We start from the raw sequence: 23,889 nt of genomic DNA on the forward strand, positions 1-23,889 counted from the left end.
GAGATTGGAATCCTCAAAACCGTTCCTGCAGGCGTTTTTGTAAATTACACTTCGAAAGCCTGTTCTGAACTGCTGCATAAAACACTGCCGGTGAAAGTTGCGAACAATTCAACAGTTGGGAATTATCTTGGGACATTGAATGGTCACAATGTTAAAGTTAGAGGAGGGTTTAATGTCTTCCCTTTCTCTGGGTGGTTGGGAAGCAGCTTACAGATAGATGAGCTGAATTTTATGTTCCTCTTCCTGCAAACAGTCTCCTTTTGAAAATGCCATCTCCAGTCAAATATTAAGCATGTCTTTCTACACTGTTAGCTCGGCTATACAGACTCCAGGAGCTCATTTCAACCACCTTCCTAAAAGAAAGTTCACCAAGGTTGAGACCAAAGTTCCAACACCATGTTACTAGCAACTAGTTACTAGCATGTTACTGGCAACTACGCAGACCCACAAGGACTGCTTTACACCCCTTCTGCAAACTTGCATAATTGTCAATTGAACATGCAACTGATGCAGGGCTTCCCATCATCATCATCATCATCATAGGCGGTCCCTTGAAACGAAGATGACTTGCTTCCATACCAAAAAAGGATCAGTTCACAGATGTTTCGAATGATGGACCCAAACTACATCCTGAAGGGTGGAAGACGCCTGAGCGTGGATTTTTTTAACGTGTGGTGACCGTTGAACACCAGCCATCACACGGGTTTGACAGAGCTAGGTTTTGGTCCAGTGGCAAGGGTTACCCAAGACGACTGGAGACCAGTTCTGCTGCATGGACCTAGTGCGCGCACATATTGCAATGTGGGCTGGCCCGTGCTGCCCCTGGGCCCCGAACTCACACATCCCCTGGACCCCGATCATATCCCTCCACAATCTCTCGCAGGGCTTCCAATGCAGTATCAGTAACGTAATGCTCCATCGTTTTGGGAAATTGAGGTGAAGGAAGAAGACCCATGGGTGCAGGATACCACCCAGGTAGGTAGGTGGGGGGGTGGGGGGGGGGAAAGGGAGTTAATAAGTTGTGATTAGTTGATGACGAGCTTTGACTGAAGGTCACAGGTGAAAACAAACTGAGGTAGGTGAGGGGTTTCCACAGATCCTGTGAAAGAAATTAGTGTAGGAGGTGATGCACTGAGTCCTGATTTCAACAGTGAGGAATTGAGGATGTAGGACAATGGATTTACAGATTTTTAAAATTAATTCATGGGATGTGGGCATCGCAGGCAAGGCCGGCATTTATTGACCTTGTGAAGGTGGTGGTGAGCCGCCACCGTGAACCGCTGCAATCCGTGTGGTGAAGGTTTCCCACACGACGTTCCCCGTTAAGCTGCACAGCTGTCTCGAGGTCCTGCCCAGCGGGTGAGCTTGTTTCCCAATGCAAAAAAACGTGCATGCGCGTAGATTTGGATGGGCCATGCAGCCCGTTTTTAAAAAAAAACATTACTCCCACAGTGCTGTTAGGTAGAGTGTTCTGGGATTTTGACCCAGCGACGAAGGAATGGCGATATATTTCCAAGTCAGGATGGTGTGTGACTCGGAGGGGAACGTGGAGATTGTGATGTACCCCTGTGCCTGCTACTCCTTGTCCTTCTAGGTGGTAGAGGTCGCAGGTTTGGACTGTGGAAAAAATAATGAACAAGAACAATTAGTTCGGAGGACCACTGCCCTAGTATTTCAGTGAAACAGATAGAAAAGATTGCTGTGGGGAGACAGAAGTTGATAAGGGAGGCTAGAGGCGAGAGAAAGATCACTGATCAGCCAAGCCTTTTCTGATATCCAGGGATGAGAGAGGTTTTAGATATGCCTCCCCACCATGAATGCAGTGTTTGAGTCTTGCGCAGGGTGTTCTTGAGTTTAAAAAAAAACACAACTTGGAGAAACCAGGTTCTTCGAGGCAGTTTCAGCAAAGCAGATGTGGAAGTTCCTATTTTGAGCATACGGGAGATAAGCATCTAGAATTTCGATAGACTGAGGGCTCTGTGGTTGGCTGTTGTTTGGACTTTCAAAACAAATGGAGGATCTGAAGAAATGGAAAGAAAACCGAAATTTCTTTGCCTCATCAAAGGCCATGCAGATTGTGATGTCGTGATTAGTGGAGAGAGCGTTGCAGGTCGTGTGCACTGAGGTCGTACAGTTCAAGTGAAGCACAATCCTCAGCAAAAGGGTGTGGGCAGGACCGAAGTAGTGAGAGGGGTAGGGAGAAGTAGCAGAGGGGACTAACCTTTGTTAATGGTTGAGAAGTCTGAGGACAGGCCATCGCCCACACTGACAGAACAAACATAATAGAAAGGGAAGTTTAAAATTAACCAGAACATGCCATATAATGTAAAAATTCTAAATATTCGAAGATACTGTGCCAAATGCTGGGAAATACCCATTTGTGTCAGAACGTTGCACACACCTTAAACCGACTACTTTAAAACCGCATACAAACATAAGGTTGAACATCATATGCTCCGAAACAACCGTGTGGTAGCCTGCACCTTTTCACCCACTTGTGTGGCTATCATGCACTTTCCCATTTGTCTATCCTGCACAAATATTGGAGTAGGTGCATTGTACACAGAAGAAATGACTGTTCAGAACAGCACTTGAGCACTGGTTTAGCCCCATGATCTGCTGTAATGCCCTGGAGAGAATCCTCACCGCCATAGTGTGTCGGTGCTTCTTTGAAGAGTCGAGCTCCTAAATAGGAGGGCTTGTTTGCAGATTTTCTCTTATTTAAGGCAGCATAGGCTTTATCGCTTGTTCATCTCTGTGGCTTTGTAGGACTTGAATCCTGAGGCGAGTTTCACTCCCGCCTTTCTGCAGGGCGGAGGAGAGAAATGCTTTGGTTTAACAAAATGGAATCTAGTTAACCTATGAAACGTGATGACTGCCAAAATGCAACAGTGCTACAAACCAAATCAGTTAGCAGCTCAAAAGAAAAGGGTGATGGATGTTCAGCTACCATTGTTGATGGAATAACTGTCTTGGGCCCATTGCACGGGAAGAAATGCTGAGCTGTCAAAATGCATAATCAGCAAAATTCTTCAACGGCTTGATTGCGTAATGTACCTATAATAAGTTCACTGTACACCCCATTGTTACTGCGTAAATAACCCAGCAATTTGTGGCGAGGAAGCGATACATCGTGAGTTGAGAATCATAAGAACATAAGAAGTAGGAGCAGGAGTCGGCCATTTGACCCCTCGAGCCTGCTCCGCCATTCAATAAGATCATGGCTGATCTGATCATGGATTCAGCTCCACTTCCCTGCCCACTCCCCATAACCCTTTATTCCCTTATCGCTCAAAAAATCTGTCTATCTCTGCCTTAAATATATTCAATGACCCAGCCTCCACAGCTCTCTGAGGCAGAGAATTCCACAGATTTATAACACTCAGAAGAAATTCTTCCTCATCTCTGTTTTAAATGAGTGGCCCCTAATTCTGAGACTATGTCCCCTAGTTTTAGTTTCCCCTGAGTGGAAATACCTCTCTCCATCCATCTTGTCGAGCCCCCTCATTATCTTATATGTTTCGATAAGACTTCTCATTCTTCTGAACTCCAATGAGTACAGACCCAACCTATTCAACCTATCTTCATAGGTCAGCCCCCTCATCTCCGGAATCAACCTAGTGAACCTTCTCTGAACAGCCTCCAATGCAAGTATATCCTTCCTTAAATACGGAGACCAAAACTGTACACAATACTCTAGGTGTGGCCTTACCAATACCCTGTACAGTTGTAGCAGGACTGCTCTGCTTTTATACTCCATCCCCCTTGCAACAAAGGCCAACATTCCATTCGCCACGAATTGCTGCACAATTTGCGGCACTCCACTGTTTGCCTCATCCTCAACCTCCCCGTGATTTTCAAGAAATTGCTACCGTTGCACTGTTGAAACAAATTAAACTCGCTGTGGAAAGTTAGGGCTGATACTTAACGACATAAAAGGACCCTTTTAATGACCAGATTTATATTCCTGCAATGCCCCTCAACTTCTCTGGAAGAGAAAGGGAACAATTGCAACTGTGGAGTCTCATTCCTGCAGGTAGTAAATTGTTCTTGGAGGTGTTCAAAATGTTAAATTGTGAAAAATCTATCTTTCCCTTTGTCTCTTTTTTTTTCTCTCTCTCTATTTCTTGATGGATTCCTTATTTCCCTCTCTTTATTTTTCTTTCTGTATCTAATTTGACTTTAATTCACCCGATTATTTTTCTCCGCCGTTTCTCAATCCTTAACTCTCCTTGGTTCAGGAGATAGACTGTTGGTCCCTCCGTTCACCGAAGTCTCCGATGCCCCGTTGCCCTCGCCGCCCCGTTATCACTTCGCACTTCCAGCAACGTGCGGGGCAAACAATTTTGGAGCTGAAGGGCGAGGCAAAAAAAGCGAACAAACGGGGCCGCACCGTGAAGTGCCCCACTCCAGCAACACCTGGGCCAAGGCAGAACCAGGGGTTTAGTGTACGACATGGGAAGTCACAAAGGAGAAGGGAGAAATGTTTCTTTAAAGGGTCACGCCTAAAAAAGCCACAAGATGAGTAATCCTGTTTTCATGTTGAGTAAATGATTTTGCCAATTTCCTTTGCAGATAATCATTTGTGAACATTTCTAGTTTGCGTGATTGTTAACCCTCTGGGAATATTTTCCAAAGTTACAATGTTTTCTGTCCTAAAACCTTCCTAAAAAGGGAAAGATATAACTATCTGTTAAGGCGAGCGGTACCTAAATCACTGTACCTTCGCTTCTCAATGTTTATTGCATCCTCTTTAATTTCTATTATATATTTAATATACAAGATGTTCCCTTTTCCTTCACTTCCAGTCTCCCCTTGGACTGTGTGTGACCGGCAGGCCCACTACAATAGGAAGACGAATAGGTAAGCTTGCTAATGCTTTCTTGCTGAATAGTTCTCCTGTTGTGCTATTTCTCCCCTTTTAGACTAGCTGACGCTCTCCTATACATATATAGGAGTCTCACTCCTCACCCATTGTAACCTTATCGCAAAGTTTGCTTTAATGTTTTGGGTAGGAATTTCTCCTCTAATCAAATTGGCTCAGCTGCCACACTAGCAGTTCAAGGCAAGTCAGAGAGGGGTAAATTTTGATCGATACGAGGACTTCTCCATCTAATGTTGATTTGACTTCTTAAAGGGTTATTAATTTCGAGTGACTTATGAATTTAATTTTTCTCTGGGCTAAAATCCCAGTAGTATCTAGAAGTGTCAAATGAAAGGTGAATGAACCCCGTTCTCCGTATCCACACTGCTTTCGCCCCCCCCCCCCCCCACGCAACCCCCCATTTAAAAAAAACTGCTCAACAGTTCACGCAACTGTTTAAATACCATGGCTCTCATTCTGCATTAGCTGCGTGTGACCATTTCATCAACAGACAGCATTTTGCAAATCTTTTCACCTATCTTGGCCACCTCGCTTTTAAGTTTTGTCCCCGAAGCGCCCGGCCTCCCGATCAACGCCTCTTGCAGCTGCCGGTGTTTTTGCCCGGCGATGGTGCAGGGGGCAGAACCGAAGTTCGGGTCCGGGACGATGCGCAAGGCGATGACGTCTCGATCTCTGAGTGACGGAGATCGGGGTGCAATGTCCTGCCGCCGCCACAAAGCTCCCGCCAAATTTAGCGGGAGTCGATCATCTTGCTGCACCCAATCGGTAAGTGGTTAATAGTGTCCCGTTATCGTTCCGCGACGGCGCTAAGGAGGCCAGTTTCTAGGCCAAAGCATTCAACTACAATGCTGCACTGGGGTCTATCAACTACATTTCACTGCTCCAGCTATCTGGACCAAACAATGGGAAGGTCAGTGTTTGGGTTTCCATCACTGACAGCTGGTGAAGAAATATTCCAGATTCAAAGCTCACGAAACAGGTTAGTTTGTACAAAGTTACTTACCTCAATGTGGAGCCAGAAAGAGCAGGAGTGCTCCTCTCGAACCCACATTAAAACCATGAGCCATTACTTGCCACCTCTCCTAAGAACATAAGAAGTAGGAGTAGGCCATTTGGCTCGTCGAGCCTGCTTCGCCATTCAGTAAGATCATGGCTGATCTTTTGACCTCAATTCCACTGTCCCATTCTATCCCCATATCCTTTGATTGTCAGCTGTGGCTCAGTGGACAGCTCGCTCGCCTCTCAGTCAGAAGGTTGTGGGTTCAAGTCCCACTCGAACACAAATCTAAGCTGACACTCCAGTGCAGTGCTGAGGGAGCGCTGCACTGTCAGAGGTGCCATCTGTCGGATGAGACGTTCAACCGAGGCCCCGTCTGCTCTCTCAAATGGACGTAAAAGATCCCATGGCACTATTTAGAAGAGGAGCAGGGGCACTATCCCCAGTGTCCTGGCCAATATTTATCCCTCAATCAACATAATAAAAAAAACAGATTATCTGGTCATTATCACATTGCTGTTTGAGGGAGCTTGCTGTGTGCAAATTAACTGCTGCATTTCTGACATTGCAACAGTGACTACACTCCAAAAGTACTTCATTGGCTGTAAAGCGCTTTGAAACGTCCGGTGGCCGTGAAAGACACTATAGAAATGCAAGTATTTCTTCTTTAAGAGCCAGCACAGGCATGATGGGCCGAAAGGCCTCCTTCTGTGCCGTAAGACTCTGATAGACACCTGTAGCTTAACTTTGAAACTGCCAAAGGAAGTGCCAGCAAAGCTGAATGTATGTCTATGAGGAGTGGAAGAGGGGAACATGTATTGAAAAGAAGATCTCTGGAGAATGAGGCAAAATTGTAATTATGTAGTGTAGTACAGTTTGAACCCCTCTTATCTGGAACTTCCTTATCTGGCACCACCCCTCGTCCTCGGGCCAGCCGCTTCTCCCCACAGCGCTCCCTCGGGGGGTCGGGTCGGGCGAGGCCGACTATTCTCGGTCCACGGACTATTCTCGGTCCACGGACCCTTCTCGGCCGACGGACTCTTCTGAGGCCTGCTGGCTTTTCTGGGCCCACCAGCCTGCCGGCTCTTCGGGGCCTCCTGCACACTGGCTGGCTGACTGACTGACTGACAGACAGTCGGTCCAGCCAATCGACGCGCGCGCACATACTTACCCTAGCAACAGCATTTAAAGGCGCAGTCCACCCAAACACGTGACCTCCTCTCATCCGGCAAAATCCCTTGTTCGGGACAGGCCAGATCTCGAGGGTGCTGGATAGGGAGGTTCAACCCGTAGTTCAAAAGAGCGAGGTGGACATGATTGTTAAAATTGAATTTCAACAATCAGTGACCACCTTGATGGCAAACTCAAAAGCAACACTGCCTGATAAAAAGGACGATAATTGGGCTAATTTACATTTTGTGTACGTGATGGATTCTCCCATTTAGCTGTTGGTTAATGATCTGAAAAAATGATTTCTACATGTTGTGGCCTCCTCTGAATCCAGTGGATTGGGTAATGTTCATCGTGCTGAGAAGTGGCAGAAAACAAGGGCATTCCACTCAGTGACAAATTCAGAATCTAACCAAAGGTTGATACTGTTCTGAGCATCTGTTGGGTGCCATTGTTGTTTTCGTGGCGCTGTGGAGGAAGACTGAGAAATGTACATCTCAGAAACAGTTAGTTCCCAGCTCAGATTCCGGCAGTGACGCTGAGCAGTATTTGCTGTGTGCGCATAGACACTGAATGCAACTTGTCTTGGGCATCTTGGGTTTAGGGCGGAGTTACTACTTTGAGTTTCAGGAAGGCAGTATTTGGGACATTTTTTGTTGTTTCCTCCTCTTGTCTCCTGAAGGCACAAGTATTGGTCTTTGCACATCTCCCCTAAATGGCCATTCTGTGTGCATGTAGGCTGCCCGTCTGTAGGAAGCATCATAGCTGACATTCGCACATATGCATTCCGTGCATTTTCTACCAAGAGTCGTTGCATGATGGGAACCCTGGGCTCATTTTTATATATTTTTGAATCTCTCCCTAGCTTAGACGCACGCCATTAAACTAGTTATCAGATATAAAGCGCCAGCTGCGATCCACTATCATACAATCACAGAATGGTTACAGCACGGAAGAAGGCCATTCGGCCCGTCGAGCCCGTGCCGACTCTCAGCCAGCCCCACTCCCCCGCCCTTTCCCCATAGCCCTGCAAATTATTTTCCTTCAGATACTTATCTAACTCCCTTTTGAAAGGTAAGATTGAGTCTGCCTCTCAGGCCGTGCATTCCAGAACCCAATCACTCGCTGCGTTAAAAAAAAAAAGATTTTTTCTTGCATCGCCTTTGGTTCTTTTGCCAATCACCTTAAATCTATGTCCTCTGGTTCTCGACCCTTGTACCAATGGGAACAGTTTCTCTCTCTCTATTCTATACAGACCCCTCATGATCTTGAACACCTTTATCAAATCTCTTCTCAATTTTCTCTGCTCCAAGGAAAACAACCCCAGCTTCTCCAGTCTATCCACGTAACTGAAGTCCCCCATTCCTGGAATCATTCTCGTAAATCTTTTCTGCGCCTTCTCTAAGGCCTTCACATCCTTCCTAAAGTGTGGTGCCCAGAATTGGACACAGTACTCCAGTTGGAGCCGAACCAGTGTTTTATACACTTTTGTACTCTATGCCCCGTAGAGACAACAGAAATACATAGAAGTTACTAGATGCAAACATACCATTCGGTCCAACCAGTCCGTGTCTGCGTTTCCACTCCACGAGAGCAGATAGTCCTGATTACATTTACCCACCCTGTTCCCATATCCCTCCAACTCCTTTTTCTGTATCCACCTGTCAAGTCTAATCTTGAATGTTGACATCGTTTCTACCTCAACCCCAACCCTGAAAGTGAAAGCCACAGCCTCACAACTCTGTGTGAAGAAGTTTCTCATGCTCTTTGTTCTAAATCTCTTGCACTTAATGTTGTACCCACGGCCCCTCACTCTTGACCTCTCAACTGCTGGAAACCGTGTGCTTCTGTCTACCCTGTCCCAATCTTTCATAATTTATTGTATCGGCCCATAAAATCTGCATTTTCTGATGAGAAAAGACCCAGCTTTCTAAGTCTTTGTATTTGTGTTTCTGCATACCAAGCAGCACCCTAGTGAATTGGCATTGTACCTAGAATTGAACCAAGGACCTTCTGGTCAGCCTGGCTTTGTTCTACAATGGACATTGAGCAGTGCTCCCAGTGAGCCAGCGGACGAGCTGTCTTCTGCAGGAAGGCCGTGTCTCTTCCTGAGGAGGTTTATTCCATTTTATAGGGTAACTTAGGCATTGACGTTGAGTTTATAAATATTGCTGAAATTCATTATGCAAGTGTCAGCTCCCAAAGGATTATTATTTAAGACTTTTCTTTGAATGTGATTTACCACTGCTACTTTTCTGGGGACGTTTGATGTCGTTCCTCTGTATCTAGTGGCTAAGTAGGTGGCAACCTGCGCTCAGTGATAGCATTTTTGTCTCTGAGTCATGAGATTGTGGGTTCAAGCCTCACTCCAGAGACTTGAACACATAATCTAGGCTGACACTCCAGTGCAGTACTGAGGGAGGTGTGCTGCATTGTGAGAGGTGCCATCTTAGAATATAGGAATTAGGAGCAGGAGTAGGCCATTGAACCCCTCGAGCCTATTTCACCAGCCTCTGAGTGAAGAAATTTCTCCTCATCTCAGTCCTAAATGGCCGACCCCTTATTCTGAGACTGTGACCCCCTGGTTCTAAACACCCCAGCCCGGGGGAAACATCCTCCCTGTATCTACCCTGTCAAGCCCTGTAAGAATTGCGTATGTTTCAATGAGATCACCTCTCATTCTTCTAAACTCTAGTGAATGTAGGCCTAGTCTACTCAATCTCTCCTCATAGGACAATCCCCCCCATCCCAGGAATCGGTCTGGTGAACCTTTGATGCACTCCCTCTATGGCAAGTATACCCTTCCTTTTGTTATAAGAACATAAGAACTCTTATACTCAAATCCCCTTGTAATAAAGGCCAACATTCCATTTGCTTTCTTAATTGCTTGCTGTACCTGCATGTTAACATAGAAACATAGAAAATAGGTGCAGGAGTCGGCCATTCGGCCCTTCTAGCCTGCACCGCCATTCAATGAGTTCATGGCTGAACATGCAACTTCAGTACCCCATTCCTGCTTTCTCACCATACCCCTTGATTCCCCTAGTAGTAAGGACTTCATCTAACTCCTTTTTGAATATATTTAGTGAATTGGCCTCAACAACTTTCTGTGGTAGAGAATTACACAGGTTCACCACTCTCTGGGTGAAGAAATTCCTCCGCATCTTGGTCCTAAATGGCTTCCCCCTTATCCTTAGACTGTGTCCCCTGGTTCTGGACTTCCCCAACATTGGGAACATTCTTCCTGCATCTAACCTGTCTAACCCCGTCAGAATTTTAAACGTTTCTATGAGGTCCCCTCTCATTCTTCTGAACTCCAGTGAATACAAGCCCAGTTGATCCAGTCTTTCTTGATAGGTCAGTCCCGCCATCCCGGGAATCAGTCTGGTGAACCTTTGCTGCACTCCCTCAATAGCAAGAATGTCCTTCCTCAGGTTAGGAGACCAAAACTGTACACAATACTCCAGGTGTGGCCTCACCAAGGCCCTGTACAATTGTAGCAACACCTCCCTGCCCCTGTACTCAAATCCCCTCGCTATGAAGGCCAACATGCCATTTGCTTTCTTAACCGCCTGCTGTACCTGCATGCCAACCTTCAATGACTGATTTACCATGACACCCAGGTCTCTTTGCACCTCCCCTTTTCCTAATCTGTCACCATTCAGATAATAGTCTGTCTCTCTGTTTTTACCACCAAAGTGGATAACCTCACATTTATCCACATTATACTTCATCTGCCATGCATTTGCCCACTCACCTAACCTATCCAAGTCGCTCTGCAGCCTCATAGCATCCTCCTCGCAGCTCACACTGCCACCCAACTTAGTGTCATCCGCAAATTTGGAGATACTACATTTAATCCCCTCATCTAAATCATTAATGTACAGTGTCAACAGCTGGGGCCCCAGTACAGAACCTTGCGGTACCCCACTAGTCACTGCCTGCCATTCTGAAAAGTCCCCATTTACTCCTACTCTTTGCTTCCTGTCTGACAACCAGTTCTCAATCCATGTCAGCACACTACCCCCAATCCCATGTGCTTTAACTTTGCACATTAATCTCTTGTGTGGGACCTTTAACTTTGTGATTCATGTACAGGGACACCCAGGTCCCTCTGAACACCAACATTTCCCAATCTCTCACCGTTTAAAAAATACTTGCTTTTCTATTATTCCTGCCAAAGTGGCTAACTTCACATTTCTCCACATTATATTCCATTTGCCATGTTCTTGCCCACTCACTTAGCCTGTCTATATCCCCTTGAAGTCTCTTTGCATCCTCCTCACAATTTACATTCCCACCTAGCTTTGTATCATCAGCAAACTTGTATATATTACAGTTGGTCCTCTCATCCAAATCATTGATATAGATTGTGAATAGCTGGGGCCCAAGCCCCGATCCTTGCGGCACCCCACTAGTTACAGCCTGCCAACCTGAAAATACCCGTTTATCCCTACTCTCTGTTTTCTGTCCGTTAACCAATCCTCAATCCATGCTAATATATTATCCCCAATTCCATGAGTTCTAATTTTGTGTAACAACTTCTTGTGCAGCATCTTATTCAAATGCTTTCTGAAAATCTAAATACATCCCCACACTGGTTCCCCGTTAGCTATTCTGCTAGTTACAACTTCAAAAAACTCAACAGATTTGCCAAACATGAATTCCCTTTCTTAAATCCAATGCCCAATCCTGTTACTATTTTCTAAGTGCCCTGTTACCACGTTATTATTAATAATAGATTCTGGCATTTTGCCTACTTCTGATGTCTGTCTAACTGGTCTGTTCTCCGTTTTCTCTTTCCCCCCCCCCCCCCCCCACCCTTTCTTAAATAGTGGGGTTACATTAGCTACCTTCCAATCCGTGGGAACTTTTCTAGAATCTATGGAATTTTGGAAGATGACAACCAATGCATCCACTATCTCTATAGCCACCTCTTTGAAAACCCTTGGATGTAGGCCATCGGGTCCAGGGGATTTATCGGCTTTCAGTCCCATTCATTTCTTTCAGATGAGATGTTAAATCGAGGCCCCGTCTATCTTCCCAGGTGGATGTAAATTCTCCCAGTGTCCTGATCAACATTTATCCCTCAACCTAAAACTTATCCCTCACTAAAACAGATTATCTGATCACTAATCTCATTGCTGTTTGTGGGACCTTGCTGTGTGTAAATTGGCTGCTGCATTTGCCTACTTTACAACAGTGACTACATTTAAAAAAACTTCAACTGTGAAGCAGTTTGGAGCCTCCTGAGGTTGTGGAAAGTGCTACATACAGTTCGTTCTTACTGGACCCATTTCTTACTTGCCTGAAGTATACCTATGAATGATCCTGTATTTTCTCCCTGATAACCTTGCCCTTTTCATGAGTTGCCTCCTGTGCGTTGATTAAGCAAGAGTACCTCCTGTAATTGTGCTTCAGGATTCCGGTAGAATCGTATTATACGTACCAAGTTGCAAGTGCAGGTGCAGTGACTGCTTTCACTGACTTTCCTTGTTCTTCTCTGTCTTTTTATTATCCTTCTTGGGCAAGGGAGAGGCACAAAGGGTCAAGTAATGGATGGAGAGTGTGAGGATGGGGATACCAGCACCATGGAATGGCAAGTCACTAATCTCAGTGCAGTGAAACTGGTGAGAAGAGTAAGCGAGAAGGACCATTCACAGCCAGACATAGCAAGGGCAGGGTCAGCAGTTCTTGGAACCAAATACTGTGCAAATGATTTATTATATTGTAACTTTTTCTGAAACATTCTCAGAAGTGAGAAAAGCTTTGAGAGGAAGGAGAATGCTGAAAATGGGCCATGTAGTTTCAATGTTGAGATACCCAGCTAGGGTAGGAAGGAACATGGGGCTTGCTAGATGAAAATGACTACGGTCCATCTAGTTCGTCTTCCACCATCCTGGTCATCACCTGATAGCCGCAGTGCGGGCAGGCACAGCAGGAGGGGCGAAGGAACGGCAAGAGTTTGTAGAGGGAAGTGACCGGGGCCCAGGAGAGACGTGAGTTTGGGGCCCAGGGGCAGCACGGGCCAGCCCACATTGCGATATGTATGCGTGCTGGATCTGTGCAGCAGAGCTGGTCTCCAGTCATCTTGAGTAATCCTTGCCACTGGACCAAGACCTAGCTCTGTCAAGCCCATGTGGTGGCTGGTGTGCAACGGCCACCCCACGTTAAAAAAAATCCACGCACAGGCATCTTCCACCCTTCAAGCCGTAGTTCGGGATCTGGAATAGTAGGTCCTTCATTGAAACACCTATTAACTTTTTGGTGTGGAAGCAAGTCATTCTCGCTTCAAGGGACTGCCTATGATGAGTCGCATGATGCAACAATATTGGAGTTTTTTTAATCTATATTTGGTGATTGGTCAATAGTTGTTGGCCGTGTCCTGTCTGGCACTCAGCTCTACTCCATGAGATGGAAATCACTATATATGTAAAGGCTATGTCAACTGCTAAATCATTTCTCTTGTCTGGAGTAACTGGGAAGCAAAATCTTAGAAATATGTGTGGATCAGACTTAGTTCTAAGAAGGCAAAAATGAGTGCCCGGGTAAATCAACTTGTGTATCCACAAGTCATTATTTTAAAACACCTCTTCAAATTTTGGTAATGAATCCTAAAAGAAGAGGCTGGACTGCGAAATCAGGAATGTACCTGTTGAATATCTTGTTGATTTTAGTGTGAAAGAATGCGCACCCTGAATGATAGTTTTAGCCCCTAAAGCGGTCACTGATTTGCTGCAATTAAATTAAATTTGGTTGGGGGGAGGTATGATTGAGGGGCGGGCAAGAAAGATGTTCAGTGTCGAGCTCTTCCCCTAAAAAGATATTTGAAAGTACTGTGTGGGAGGGAAAATCTGTATTTGTTCTGGTCACATAGCAGCCAGGTGTGGCCAGCTGTTCAGCAAAGACTGCTCGATCCATGCATCGGGTCTGCTTCCAACTGACTGTAGTCGAGAGCAAATAGGATTTGCTCCATTCAGAGGAGATGCTGAAACTATCTACGTAGAATACTTCGTATTGAATGATATTTTGTCAGTATGTGTTGAAGAAAATGGGGGGGCTTTCAAAGAAGTGCTTTACGAACCGTGGTTGTTTAACCCACGTGTTTTGAAAGGCTAATTATACAGCACTCAATTTGAAACTGAAACAAAACTTTCATATCATCCATTTTTCAAGTATTTATCATGTCCTAATTAGACTTTTCAGTAATGCCTGTTTTTGTTTTTGAATTTACAAAAAAAATGTTTTAATATAATCTCATTTGTTCTTAAATGTCATTTTCTGTCCGCCCATTGTTTGTCTCAGGCACCCCTACACATCATTTCCCACCAGTAAAGGCTCCAAACCAAACCAAAAAGAAAAATGCCAAGCACTGCTTTCTTTGTGGGAAGAAAACTGGATTGGCTACGAGCTATGAGTGCAGGCAAGTAATACATTCACCATCGTTAAGTGCTCTCTCTCCCTCCCAAACAGAAGAATCTTCCCTGGTGCACATTTTGTTTTGGTTATACTATTCCATATCAAAAAAAATGGCATCCATTCCGTGACGGACCCGGGACCGTGCCACGCAAAGAATGTCGGGATCTTCTTTATTCCCTTTGACGCTGTAACTCTGAACTTAACAAGCAGAGCCCGCTGCAAATACACAGCAGGCCAGTTAGGATCAGAGAGAAAAGGCTGGTTATAACATCTCGGATGTGTGCCCTTGAGCAGAACCTTAAACTATCATGACTTTTATTTTCTCTTTTACACATGCTGTGTCTTTCCAGCATTTTTGGATTTATTTCAGATTGACAGCATTTATAATTTTCTTTTTTCTACATTTACCAATGAACTAAAAGCGCAGAGGATGTTCATGTCCATGACTTTTAGCAGCACTGATGGCTTTGATTGATGATGTAATATTTAGTATGTGAAAAGTCTTGAAATTTAAACTTGTTTCATGACTTATTACAAATTTGTTGGGGCTATACAAGCCGTAATTTTGAACTATTTAAGATGATGAGCAGTCGCTCTGGGGAGAGCTGAGGGACATAGTGCGTGCTTTGCAGTTCCTATATTCTACAATTGTACTTAAGTTTGACTGTTTTATTATTTTAAATAACATGCTTGTGGTACAAATAAGATGTTGGATGACACGCCTTTGAGTGCTTGTGGCGTAGATTCTGTTTTCAGTGATTTACTGTTGAATGTAGAGGGATTTATATTCTCGAAGTGTTTGCAGGACAAAGTGCTTTCCTCATCTCAACTTTTTGAAGTGAATATTTGTCTTCAATAAGGGGCGTGATGCTAACACAAGAGATGCAACACTTCTCCATTTCAGATACAGTCCCCACCACTTAAAACGGCCACACTTAAAACGGGCAGTCGCTTACAGAATCATAGAATAGTACAGCAGAGAAGGAGGCCATTCGGCCCATCGAGTCTGCGCCGGCTCTTTCGAAAAGTAATCCAGTTAGTCCCACCGAGCATGTTCATCGTAGTCAGGTTTTGGTGGCTGTTCAGTGACTTATTCCTCGAGCATCATTTCAGCAGAGACCTTTTAAATTGTTATCGATCCAGCTACACCTTAAACATAAAATATCACTTTTCTCCCTCACAATTGGTAATATTAAAAAATCAACCCACTCAACCAAAAGCCATGCCAACTGCATGTATTTTGTAATAACTGGGTCAAAGCCTTTTTGATGAGCTAAAGAGACATGTTTTACAACTACAGGGATCCTTTTCATTTTAGCGGTTTATATCAGCCAAAAAGTGATGACCATTATCCATTTGTATCGACATCAATTTCAAAGTTTCTGGTTATCGATTTGAGTGTTCCATTTATTTGGAGGCAGAAACAGCTGTGTTTACTCACTTGTTAAAGTGCACTGAATGCAAGAATAAGTAAGCAAATAACACCTTGTTAATGTTCTATTGCCTTTTGTGCATGTAAGTCCTTCTAATCCCCTCTAAATCTGAGATCTAAAACTGAGATGAGGAGAAATTTCTTCTCTGAGGGTTGTAAATCTGTGGAATTCGCTGCCTCAGAGCTATGGAAGCCAGGTCATTGAATAAATTTAAGACAGAAATAGACAGTTTCTTAAATGATAAGGAGTTATGGGGAGCGGGCAGGGCAGATGAGTCCATGATCAGATCAGCCATGATCGTATTAAATGGTGGAGCAGGCTCGAGGGACCATATGGCCTACTCCTGCTCCTATTTCTTATGTTCTTATGTAAATTATACCAGCCAATAGTGGGCAAATTGGCACAGATGCTCTCGCTATAAGCGATGGGGACTGTATTCAGCGTCAGCATTAAGCTCTCCCAACTCAAACACAACACAAGTCAGCTGCAGACAGGTGCTCCCTCTCGGGTGAAGCCGCGTCTCTGGGGCAGTTTGAGCAGCATGCAGTTTCCATTTCCTTGACGAGCCAGCCTTGTGGGCCTGTGTGTGGTTGCCAAATTATGAGCACTGTTGTGCCGTGTGCTTGCTTACAAACCGGATTGAGATTAACTAAACTCACAGGACCCCTGCACCTCACAGAAAGAGGAGCCCTCCACACAGCCAGTCAGGGCTGGATTCTGGCCCACATTCTCAGTGCTAAAAGGACCATGTGCTTATTCACCGCACCATGCACTTCATTTGTTCAAATTCTCCCGGATTTTGATCGTTTTTATGACTCTGCTACACTAGTCTTGCCCCACCCCAACCTGCATCAGTGTTGCCTCAAATCCCCATATGGTGGTTTTATTTAAACCTGTGTTTACTATACAAGCAGTGCTTTTCTCAATGTTTCATAACGCTAAGAGGCACGTGTGCACTTATAATGAGAATTGTAGGGGAGGGGATTCCGCAGGGGCTTCGATGAGGCATTGTGTATTCTGCCCTTCTTGAAGAGCAAGGTTTTGACTGCAAGGTGAGCTGTTAGTAGAACTTTTTAAAACCTTAAGCATAAGCCACTTGGGAGAAGGAAAATGTTTCCTGCACCCCTCCTTCTTCCCCCCCCCCACCCACCCACCCACCCTTTCCTTTGAAGAGGTTTTCTGTTTTAAATGCGATGGGTGTAGAATTAAGATGCTATTTGAAGCTATGGCGCAGTATAAACTGCAACATCCTTTTTAACCTCTTGTTAAAAATCACTGTTTTAGTTTCATTAAAACCAAACTGATGAGCAAAACCGTGCAATTCATGAATGAAATGCTTGCAACGCGAGCGAGTAATTTGAGAGCTAAATGGTGTTCGTCAAATTGCAGGTGTGGGAACAACTTTTGCGCAACACATCGCTATGCCGAGACCCATGAATGCACGTACGACTACAAGACAGCAGGACGTAGATACTTGCAGGAGACCAACCCTGTCGTTAGTGCACCAAAGCTTCCGAAAATCTGACCCAATTAGTGTTGTGTGCAACTTACCTTGTCAGACTGTGCTAAAAGAACAATAATAAGTATTTAACCAATTTGTTTAATTTTGACTTTGTTCTGGAGAGACAAAATTGCCAATCAGAAGCACATAATTGATGCTCGGTATTTATGTATTATGTAAACACTATTGTGGGTTTTTAGTTTGCATCTTAATTCTTTTAGTAAATTGTCAGTGTAAAAAAAAAGAATTTCCTGAGGAAGATTTATGCTGTGACGAATTTGGTTTCTAATGAATGCAGATGTTTTGTTAATTTTATATTTGGTGCAGACAATGCTTCACTAGCAAATCTTGCAAGAATGCACTTTATTAAAAACTTATCACTACTGTTTGACTGAAACAAACCCCAAGGAATGGAGGATCTTTTTTAAAAAAAAAATAAAAAAAGAAGGCATGTGCATTAGGTCTTTGTAGTATAACATTTTAAGTACGTGTCTATTTTAACATTGCAAGTTCTCGTTCCAAGTATATTTATTTCATGGTGAAAAGTTTGCCTCTCTGCTGCTTTTACAGAAGTTGACACCATTAATGACCGGACTCAGTGACAACTGTACCTAGCTCCACCTTGGGTTGGCTGTGCAATATCTCTGTAGTTTAAAAAAAAAAGATACTCTTTCAAGTTTTATGCACTGTATCAAGTTTATTGGCCACCACACCGGAAGCATTTTGTGAGGTGATTTTAAAACTCGTTCGTCTGTCCTTTTGACCCATGCTCCGAAATGATCCACTCCATAATTCTTTGCTTCTGTTGCCATATCAAACACATTTTGGCAAAAGTGAATCTTTTTTGTATCCTCACAGTTTTTTTAAACACAAGACTCTACACACAGTGCTGTTGATTGATTTTTGCAAATAAAAATTAGAGTGCTGTTAAGATTTGAATAAAAATGGAATTTATTACTTGCACGTATAATTTTTCTGAAGTGTGCAGGCAACATCTAGCAGATATTAAACTAATTTATATTAAAAACTACAATGGCATTTTGGAGTTTGTACTTTAATGATCGATGTTAAATCACCCCCTGTGCTCGCTGATCTACATTGGCTCCCGGTTAAGCAATGCCTCGATTTCAAAATTCTCATCCTTGTTTAAAAATCCCTCCATGGCCTCGCCCCTCCCTTTCTCTGTAATCTCTTTCAGCCTCACAACTCCACGAGATGCCTGCGCTCCTCAAATTCTTCCCTCTTGATTAGAACTGCTCAACCATCGGTGGCTGTGCCTTCAGCTGCCTGGGCCCCAAGCTCTGGAACTCCCTGCTTAAACCTCTCCGTCTCTCTACCTCTCTTTCCTCCTTTAAGACCCTCCTTAAAACTGACCTCTTTAACCAAGCTTTTGGTCATCTGCCGTAATTTCTTCTTGTGTGCCTCGGTGTCAAACTTATCCGTTTTGTCTTATAAGGCGCCTTGGGATATTTTAATACATTAAAGGCGCTATATAAATAAAAGTTGTTGACGCCTTTATCAATTTCTGAGATTTTATCATCATCCTAGGCAGACCCTCAAAATCAAGGAAGACTTGCTTCCACTCTAATATGAGTTCTCAGGTGACTGATTAGTCCAATGTAGGACCTACAGTCTCTGTCACAGGTGAGACAGACAGTGGTCGAAGGAAGGGGTGGGTGAGGAGTCTGGTTTGCCACACGCTCCTCTCGCCTCCTCGCTTGCTTTCTGCATGCTCTCGGCGACGAAACTCGAGGTGCTCAATTCCCTCCCGGATGCACTTCCTCCACTTTGGGCTGTTTTGCGTCGGGCCAGGTGCCGGTGGGGATGTTGCACTTTATCAAAGAGGCTTTGAGGGTGTCCTTGAAACGTTTTCTCTGCCCACCTGGGGCACGCGTGCCGTGTCGGAGTTCCGAGTAGAGCGCTTGCTTAGGGAGTCTCGTGTCGGGCATGCGGATGATGTGGCCCGCCCAACGGAGATGGTCGAGTGTGGTCAGTGCTTCGATGCTGGGGATGTTGGCCTGAGCGTTGGTGGTACTTCTCCAGCGCTTTGAGATGTCTGCTGTATATGGTCCATGTCTCTGAGCTATATAGGAAGGTGGGTATCATACTGTCCTGTAGACCATAAGCTTGGTGTCAGATTTGAGAGCTTGATCTTCAAACACTCTCTTCCTCAGGTGACCGAAGGCTGCGCTGGCACACTGGAGGCGGTGTTGGACCTAGTCATCGATGTCTGCCCTTGCTGATAGTAGGCTCCCAAGGTATGGAAAATGGTTCACGTTGTCAAAGGATGTGCTGTGGATTTTGATGACCGGGGGGGGCAGTGCTGTGTGGCAGGGTCAGGTTGGTGGAGGACCTTTGTCTTACAGATGTTTAGCGTAAGGCCCATGCTTTCGTACACCTCGGTGAAGGTGTTGACGATGGCTTGGAGTTCGGCCTCTTGAGTGTGTGCAGACGCAAACGTCCGTGTACTGCAGCTCGATGACCGAGGATGGGACGACAATGGGACAAGTACAAGGTATGGCAGCACCCTCGCTCCAAGCACTGGCATCTGCTCAACTATGTCATCATCCAAGCGAGGGACCATAAGGACGTGCGCATCACCCGCACCATGACGAGCAGGCAACTGCTGGATGGACCATCGCATAATCCACTTCGTCATTAACATCAATATAGCCCCAAAATAGCGACGGCAACAGAAACAATGCTGCAGAAAAATCAACGGCGGAGCACTGAAAGACCCAGCTAAGAAAACCCTATACAGCCAGCGTCTCACTGCCAACCTGCAGATTCTCGATGACACCGAGACGCAGAGTGCCCACAGCACTTGGTCTGCCTTCAAGTCCTCCATAACCAGCGCCTGCGAAGAGACGCTCGGTCACCCAACTAGGAAACACCAGGCTTGGTTTGACGAGAAGAATCAGGAGATCCAGGAGCTAATAAGCTGCAAGTGCAAGGCATTTCTGAACCTAAAGCAGCAACCCAATTCTGCAGCAGCAATGCAGCTCTACAGGTGGCTGAAGGCCAAGATCCAACAAAAAAACCCGCGACCTAAAGAATAGTTGGTGGGTGGAGAAAGAATAGAAGATCCAGCAGTTGCCGACAACCATGGCGAGCGAGGATTCTTCAGCGCAATCAAGTCCACCTACGGCCCAAGGCCCACCCCACTGCAGGCCAAGAACGGAGAGGCACTCATTAACGCCACCGAGGCAGTCAGGACCCGCTGGAAGGAGCACTTTGAAGATGTCCTTAACTGAGACTCTGCCTTTGACGCGAGTGTCCTCGACTCCATCCCGCAGCATGCTACTCGCCACTATCTCTGCAAAACCCCAGCCCTGTACGAGGTAGAAAAGGCCATCTGTCAGCTCAAGGCCTCGGGAGCAGATGGAATCCTCGCCAAGGCACTCAAGTATGGCGGAGAAGCACTATTGGCACGAATGCATGACCTAATTTCTCTTATCTGGACCGAAGAGAGCATGCCAGGAGATCTCCGAGATGCAGTTATTGTGACCATGTTCAAAAAAGGGGACAAGTCCGACTATCGAGGAATCTCCCGGGCACAATGGGCTGAATGGCTTCCTTCTGTGCTGTATCATTCTATGATTCAAAATGATGAGAGGATTTGATAGAACAATAAGGAGAAACTTTCCTGTGGCAAGGGAGTTGGTAACCAGAGGCCATTGATTTAAAATAATTGGCAAAAAAATAATGTTGTTCAGATATGGAACACATTATCTGACTGTTCTGGAAGCAGATTCTAGAGGAACTTTCAAAAGGCAATTTTGAGGGTTATGGGGAAAAAAGCTGGGATGTGGGACTAAATTGGACAGCTCTTTCACAGAGCCGGCACAGGCATGGCAGGCTGAATGGCCGCCTCCTATGTTGTCAGATTCTATGATTCTAAATGAAGGGTGTGGGTTAAGACTAAACTGATTTCAGGTAGGATCTTGCAGCTGGCATTGGGGCTGGATTCCAACCTTGATCTCTGACTGAGCAGGGAAAGGTCTGCTAACCCACTGCACCACTTGACTGGCACCTTGGTAAGGAGGGTAAGTAACTACTGGTACAGCAATCTGATTTTATAACCAGCATGAATGACTCTAAACACATCTGGCAGACGTCATACAGAAGTGCTGTTTAGAGTTTTTCTGATCTCGTCTAGGAAAATTATCTCCAAGAAACTTCAAGCCATTGGTGAGTCTTGAAGAGGCCGCCAGCTCCAACTAGAGTCCCTGAACCACATATACAGTTAGATTTGGGAAGGTCACAGGTGCATATGACCATGCTTCATTAAATATTAAATGCAAGTGCTTACTTTAATGACAACGGTTTAGAGTTTGACCGATTCTCTATTTTAATTCAACTTTTACTTGCCTTGGCAGCTGTGTCACTGTTGCCTCTAGAATCTGCATTGGAGTCGAGATCGCATGCCAGGTATAGGGTCTTCTGCATCAAGAGGAGAACATGAGAGTCTAATGGTGTGTAGTACGCTTTGGCAACTTCCGTGTTGATTGTTTTATGATGTATGAATTACAGCTGTACCTGTACCTACCATCCCTCCAGATTCAGAACCTGCCCTAACTCGGTTCTAAACTGATTTGAAGTAATCCATCTGCGTGGGTTGCAGGGTTGCAAACCAGCGATTAGCCATGGAATGATGACAACTGGTATTTATATAGTGTCTTTAATGTCGAAAAACATCCCAAGCTGCATCCAACAGATGCCAAGCCAAGGAAGGATGTTAGAAGAGGTGACCAACAGCTTGGATTTTAAGGATGGTCTTGGAAGGCAGAGCAGTTTAAGGAAGGAATTCAAGATCATAGGCCCCAAATGACTGAAGGCACAGCCGCCACAGGTGGGATTGAGGGGAAATTGCATGAGGCCAGAGTCCTGTTCCCGTGCTGCTGTGTCCAGGAGCCTCCTGTTACCTAGCGTGCGGCGGCCCGGCCCTGAAATCGGCGCAGTCCCGGCCTGCAGGACCATCAGCAGACTGGGGCCATTGGAGGGAGCAGCGTGCAATGGCATACCACTGCAGGGAGCAGCGCGTGCTGCTGCAGGAGAACGACGGCTGTGAAGCCAGGTCGCTGATTTCACTGCGGTCAGGCACAGCAGGAGGGGCGAAGGAGCGGCAAGAGTTTGTAGAGAGAAGTGACCGGGGCCCAGGAGAGGCGTGAGTTCTGGGGCAGCATAGGCCAGCCCACACGGCGATATGTGAGCGCGCTCGGTCCGTGCAGCAGAGCTGGTCTCCGGTCGTCTTGGGTAATCCTTGCCACTGGACCAAGACCTAGCTCAGTCAAGCCCGTATGGTGGCTGGTGTGCAACGGCCATCACCCGTTAAAAAAAATCCACGCACAGGCATCTTCCACCCTTCAACATGGAATATTAGGTCCTTCATTGAAACACCTGTGAACTCATCCCTTTTTGGCATGGAAGCAAGTCATCCTCGCTTCGAGGGACTGCCTATGATGATGATGATGATGATGCTACCTTGTCCACTCGTACAGATTTACGAGAGATGACAGGAAGTCAGATGACAGTTGGCTCATCAAGCCTGTCCTGCCCGACATGGCGTAACTGCACACATTATCAGACCGCTCCCTGCTCCGCCACACAATTCCCTGGGAAACGCTACTTCCATCATCTGCTTCCATCTCCTTTCTGCACTGCTGCACTACACATCGCACGCTGCCAAGCTTCGCCCCCAAATTCCTGATGCATGCTGCTGACGTGCGCCTGGAGTGCTAATTCATTAAATCCACCCCTATATTTATTATGACCCTTGGATCTCCTGCTCTCTGTTTTAGATCCTGCTCCCTCTACGGTTTATCACCAATAATGAAAAAGTATCACTTTGAAGGAGAAATGTTCAGGGCTATGGGGAAAGAGTGAGACTAATTGAATAGCTCTATTGAAAAGCCAGCACAGACATGGTGGGCTGAATGGCCTCCTGTGCCGTATGATCCAATGATGCGTCATAAGAACACAAGAAATAGGAGCAGGAGTAGGCCATATGGCCTTTCGAGCCTGCTCCGCCATTTAATAAGATCATGGCTGATCTGATCATGGACTCAGCTCCTCTTCCCCGCCCACTCGCATTAACCCCTTATCCCCGTGTGTCGATATTGTACAAGCTGGCATTTCAATGTAAATGTAAATTTAGGTGAAGCAACATTTATTTAATAAACGAAAGAGGGCTTTCTTATTGCTAGATAGTACAATACTACAAAACATTTCAACATTGGCAGTTTAAATAATTTGCAATGGTTTTTGTGTGTTCTCTGCATCAATATTCCTCGGCTCCCTTTTTCTGTGACATCTAGCCAACACCCAAAAATCTAGAAAGAAGAAGACTTGCATTTATATAGCGCCTTTCACGACCACCGGATATCTCAAATACTTTACAGCCAATGAAGTACTTTTGGAGTGTAGTCACTGTTGTAATGTGGGAAACATACCACCAACTTGTGTACAACAAACTCCCACAAAC

General features: G+C 45.3%; 1 protein-coding gene across 5 annotated transcripts in view; it reads left to right on the top strand.

The window, feature by feature from the left end:
* The window catches only part of zfand4 (zinc finger, AN1-type domain 4), a 62,074-nt gene extending 43,650 nt beyond the window's left edge, over positions 1-18,424 (top strand). For all 5 annotated transcript variants that reach the window (XM_070865844.1, XM_070865845.1, XM_070865848.1 and 2 more), the window contains 3 exons: positions 4,809-4,863; positions 14,358-14,475; positions 17,294-18,424. In XM_070865844.1, coding sequence (XP_070721945.1) covers positions 4,809-4,863; positions 14,358-14,475; positions 17,294-17,429 — 309 coding nt within the window. In that variant the 3' untranslated portion in view covers positions 17,430-18,424. The remainder of the gene's footprint in view (positions 1-4,808; positions 4,864-14,357; positions 14,476-17,293) is intronic.
* Positions 18,425-23,889: the final 5,465 nt, after the last annotated feature.

This window comes from Pristiophorus japonicus, chromosome 22 (genome assembly GCF_044704955.1).
Source record: "Pristiophorus japonicus isolate sPriJap1 chromosome 22, sPriJap1.hap1, whole genome shotgun sequence".
Lineage (NCBI taxonomy): Eukaryota > Metazoa > Chordata > Chondrichthyes > Pristiophoridae > Pristiophorus > Pristiophorus japonicus.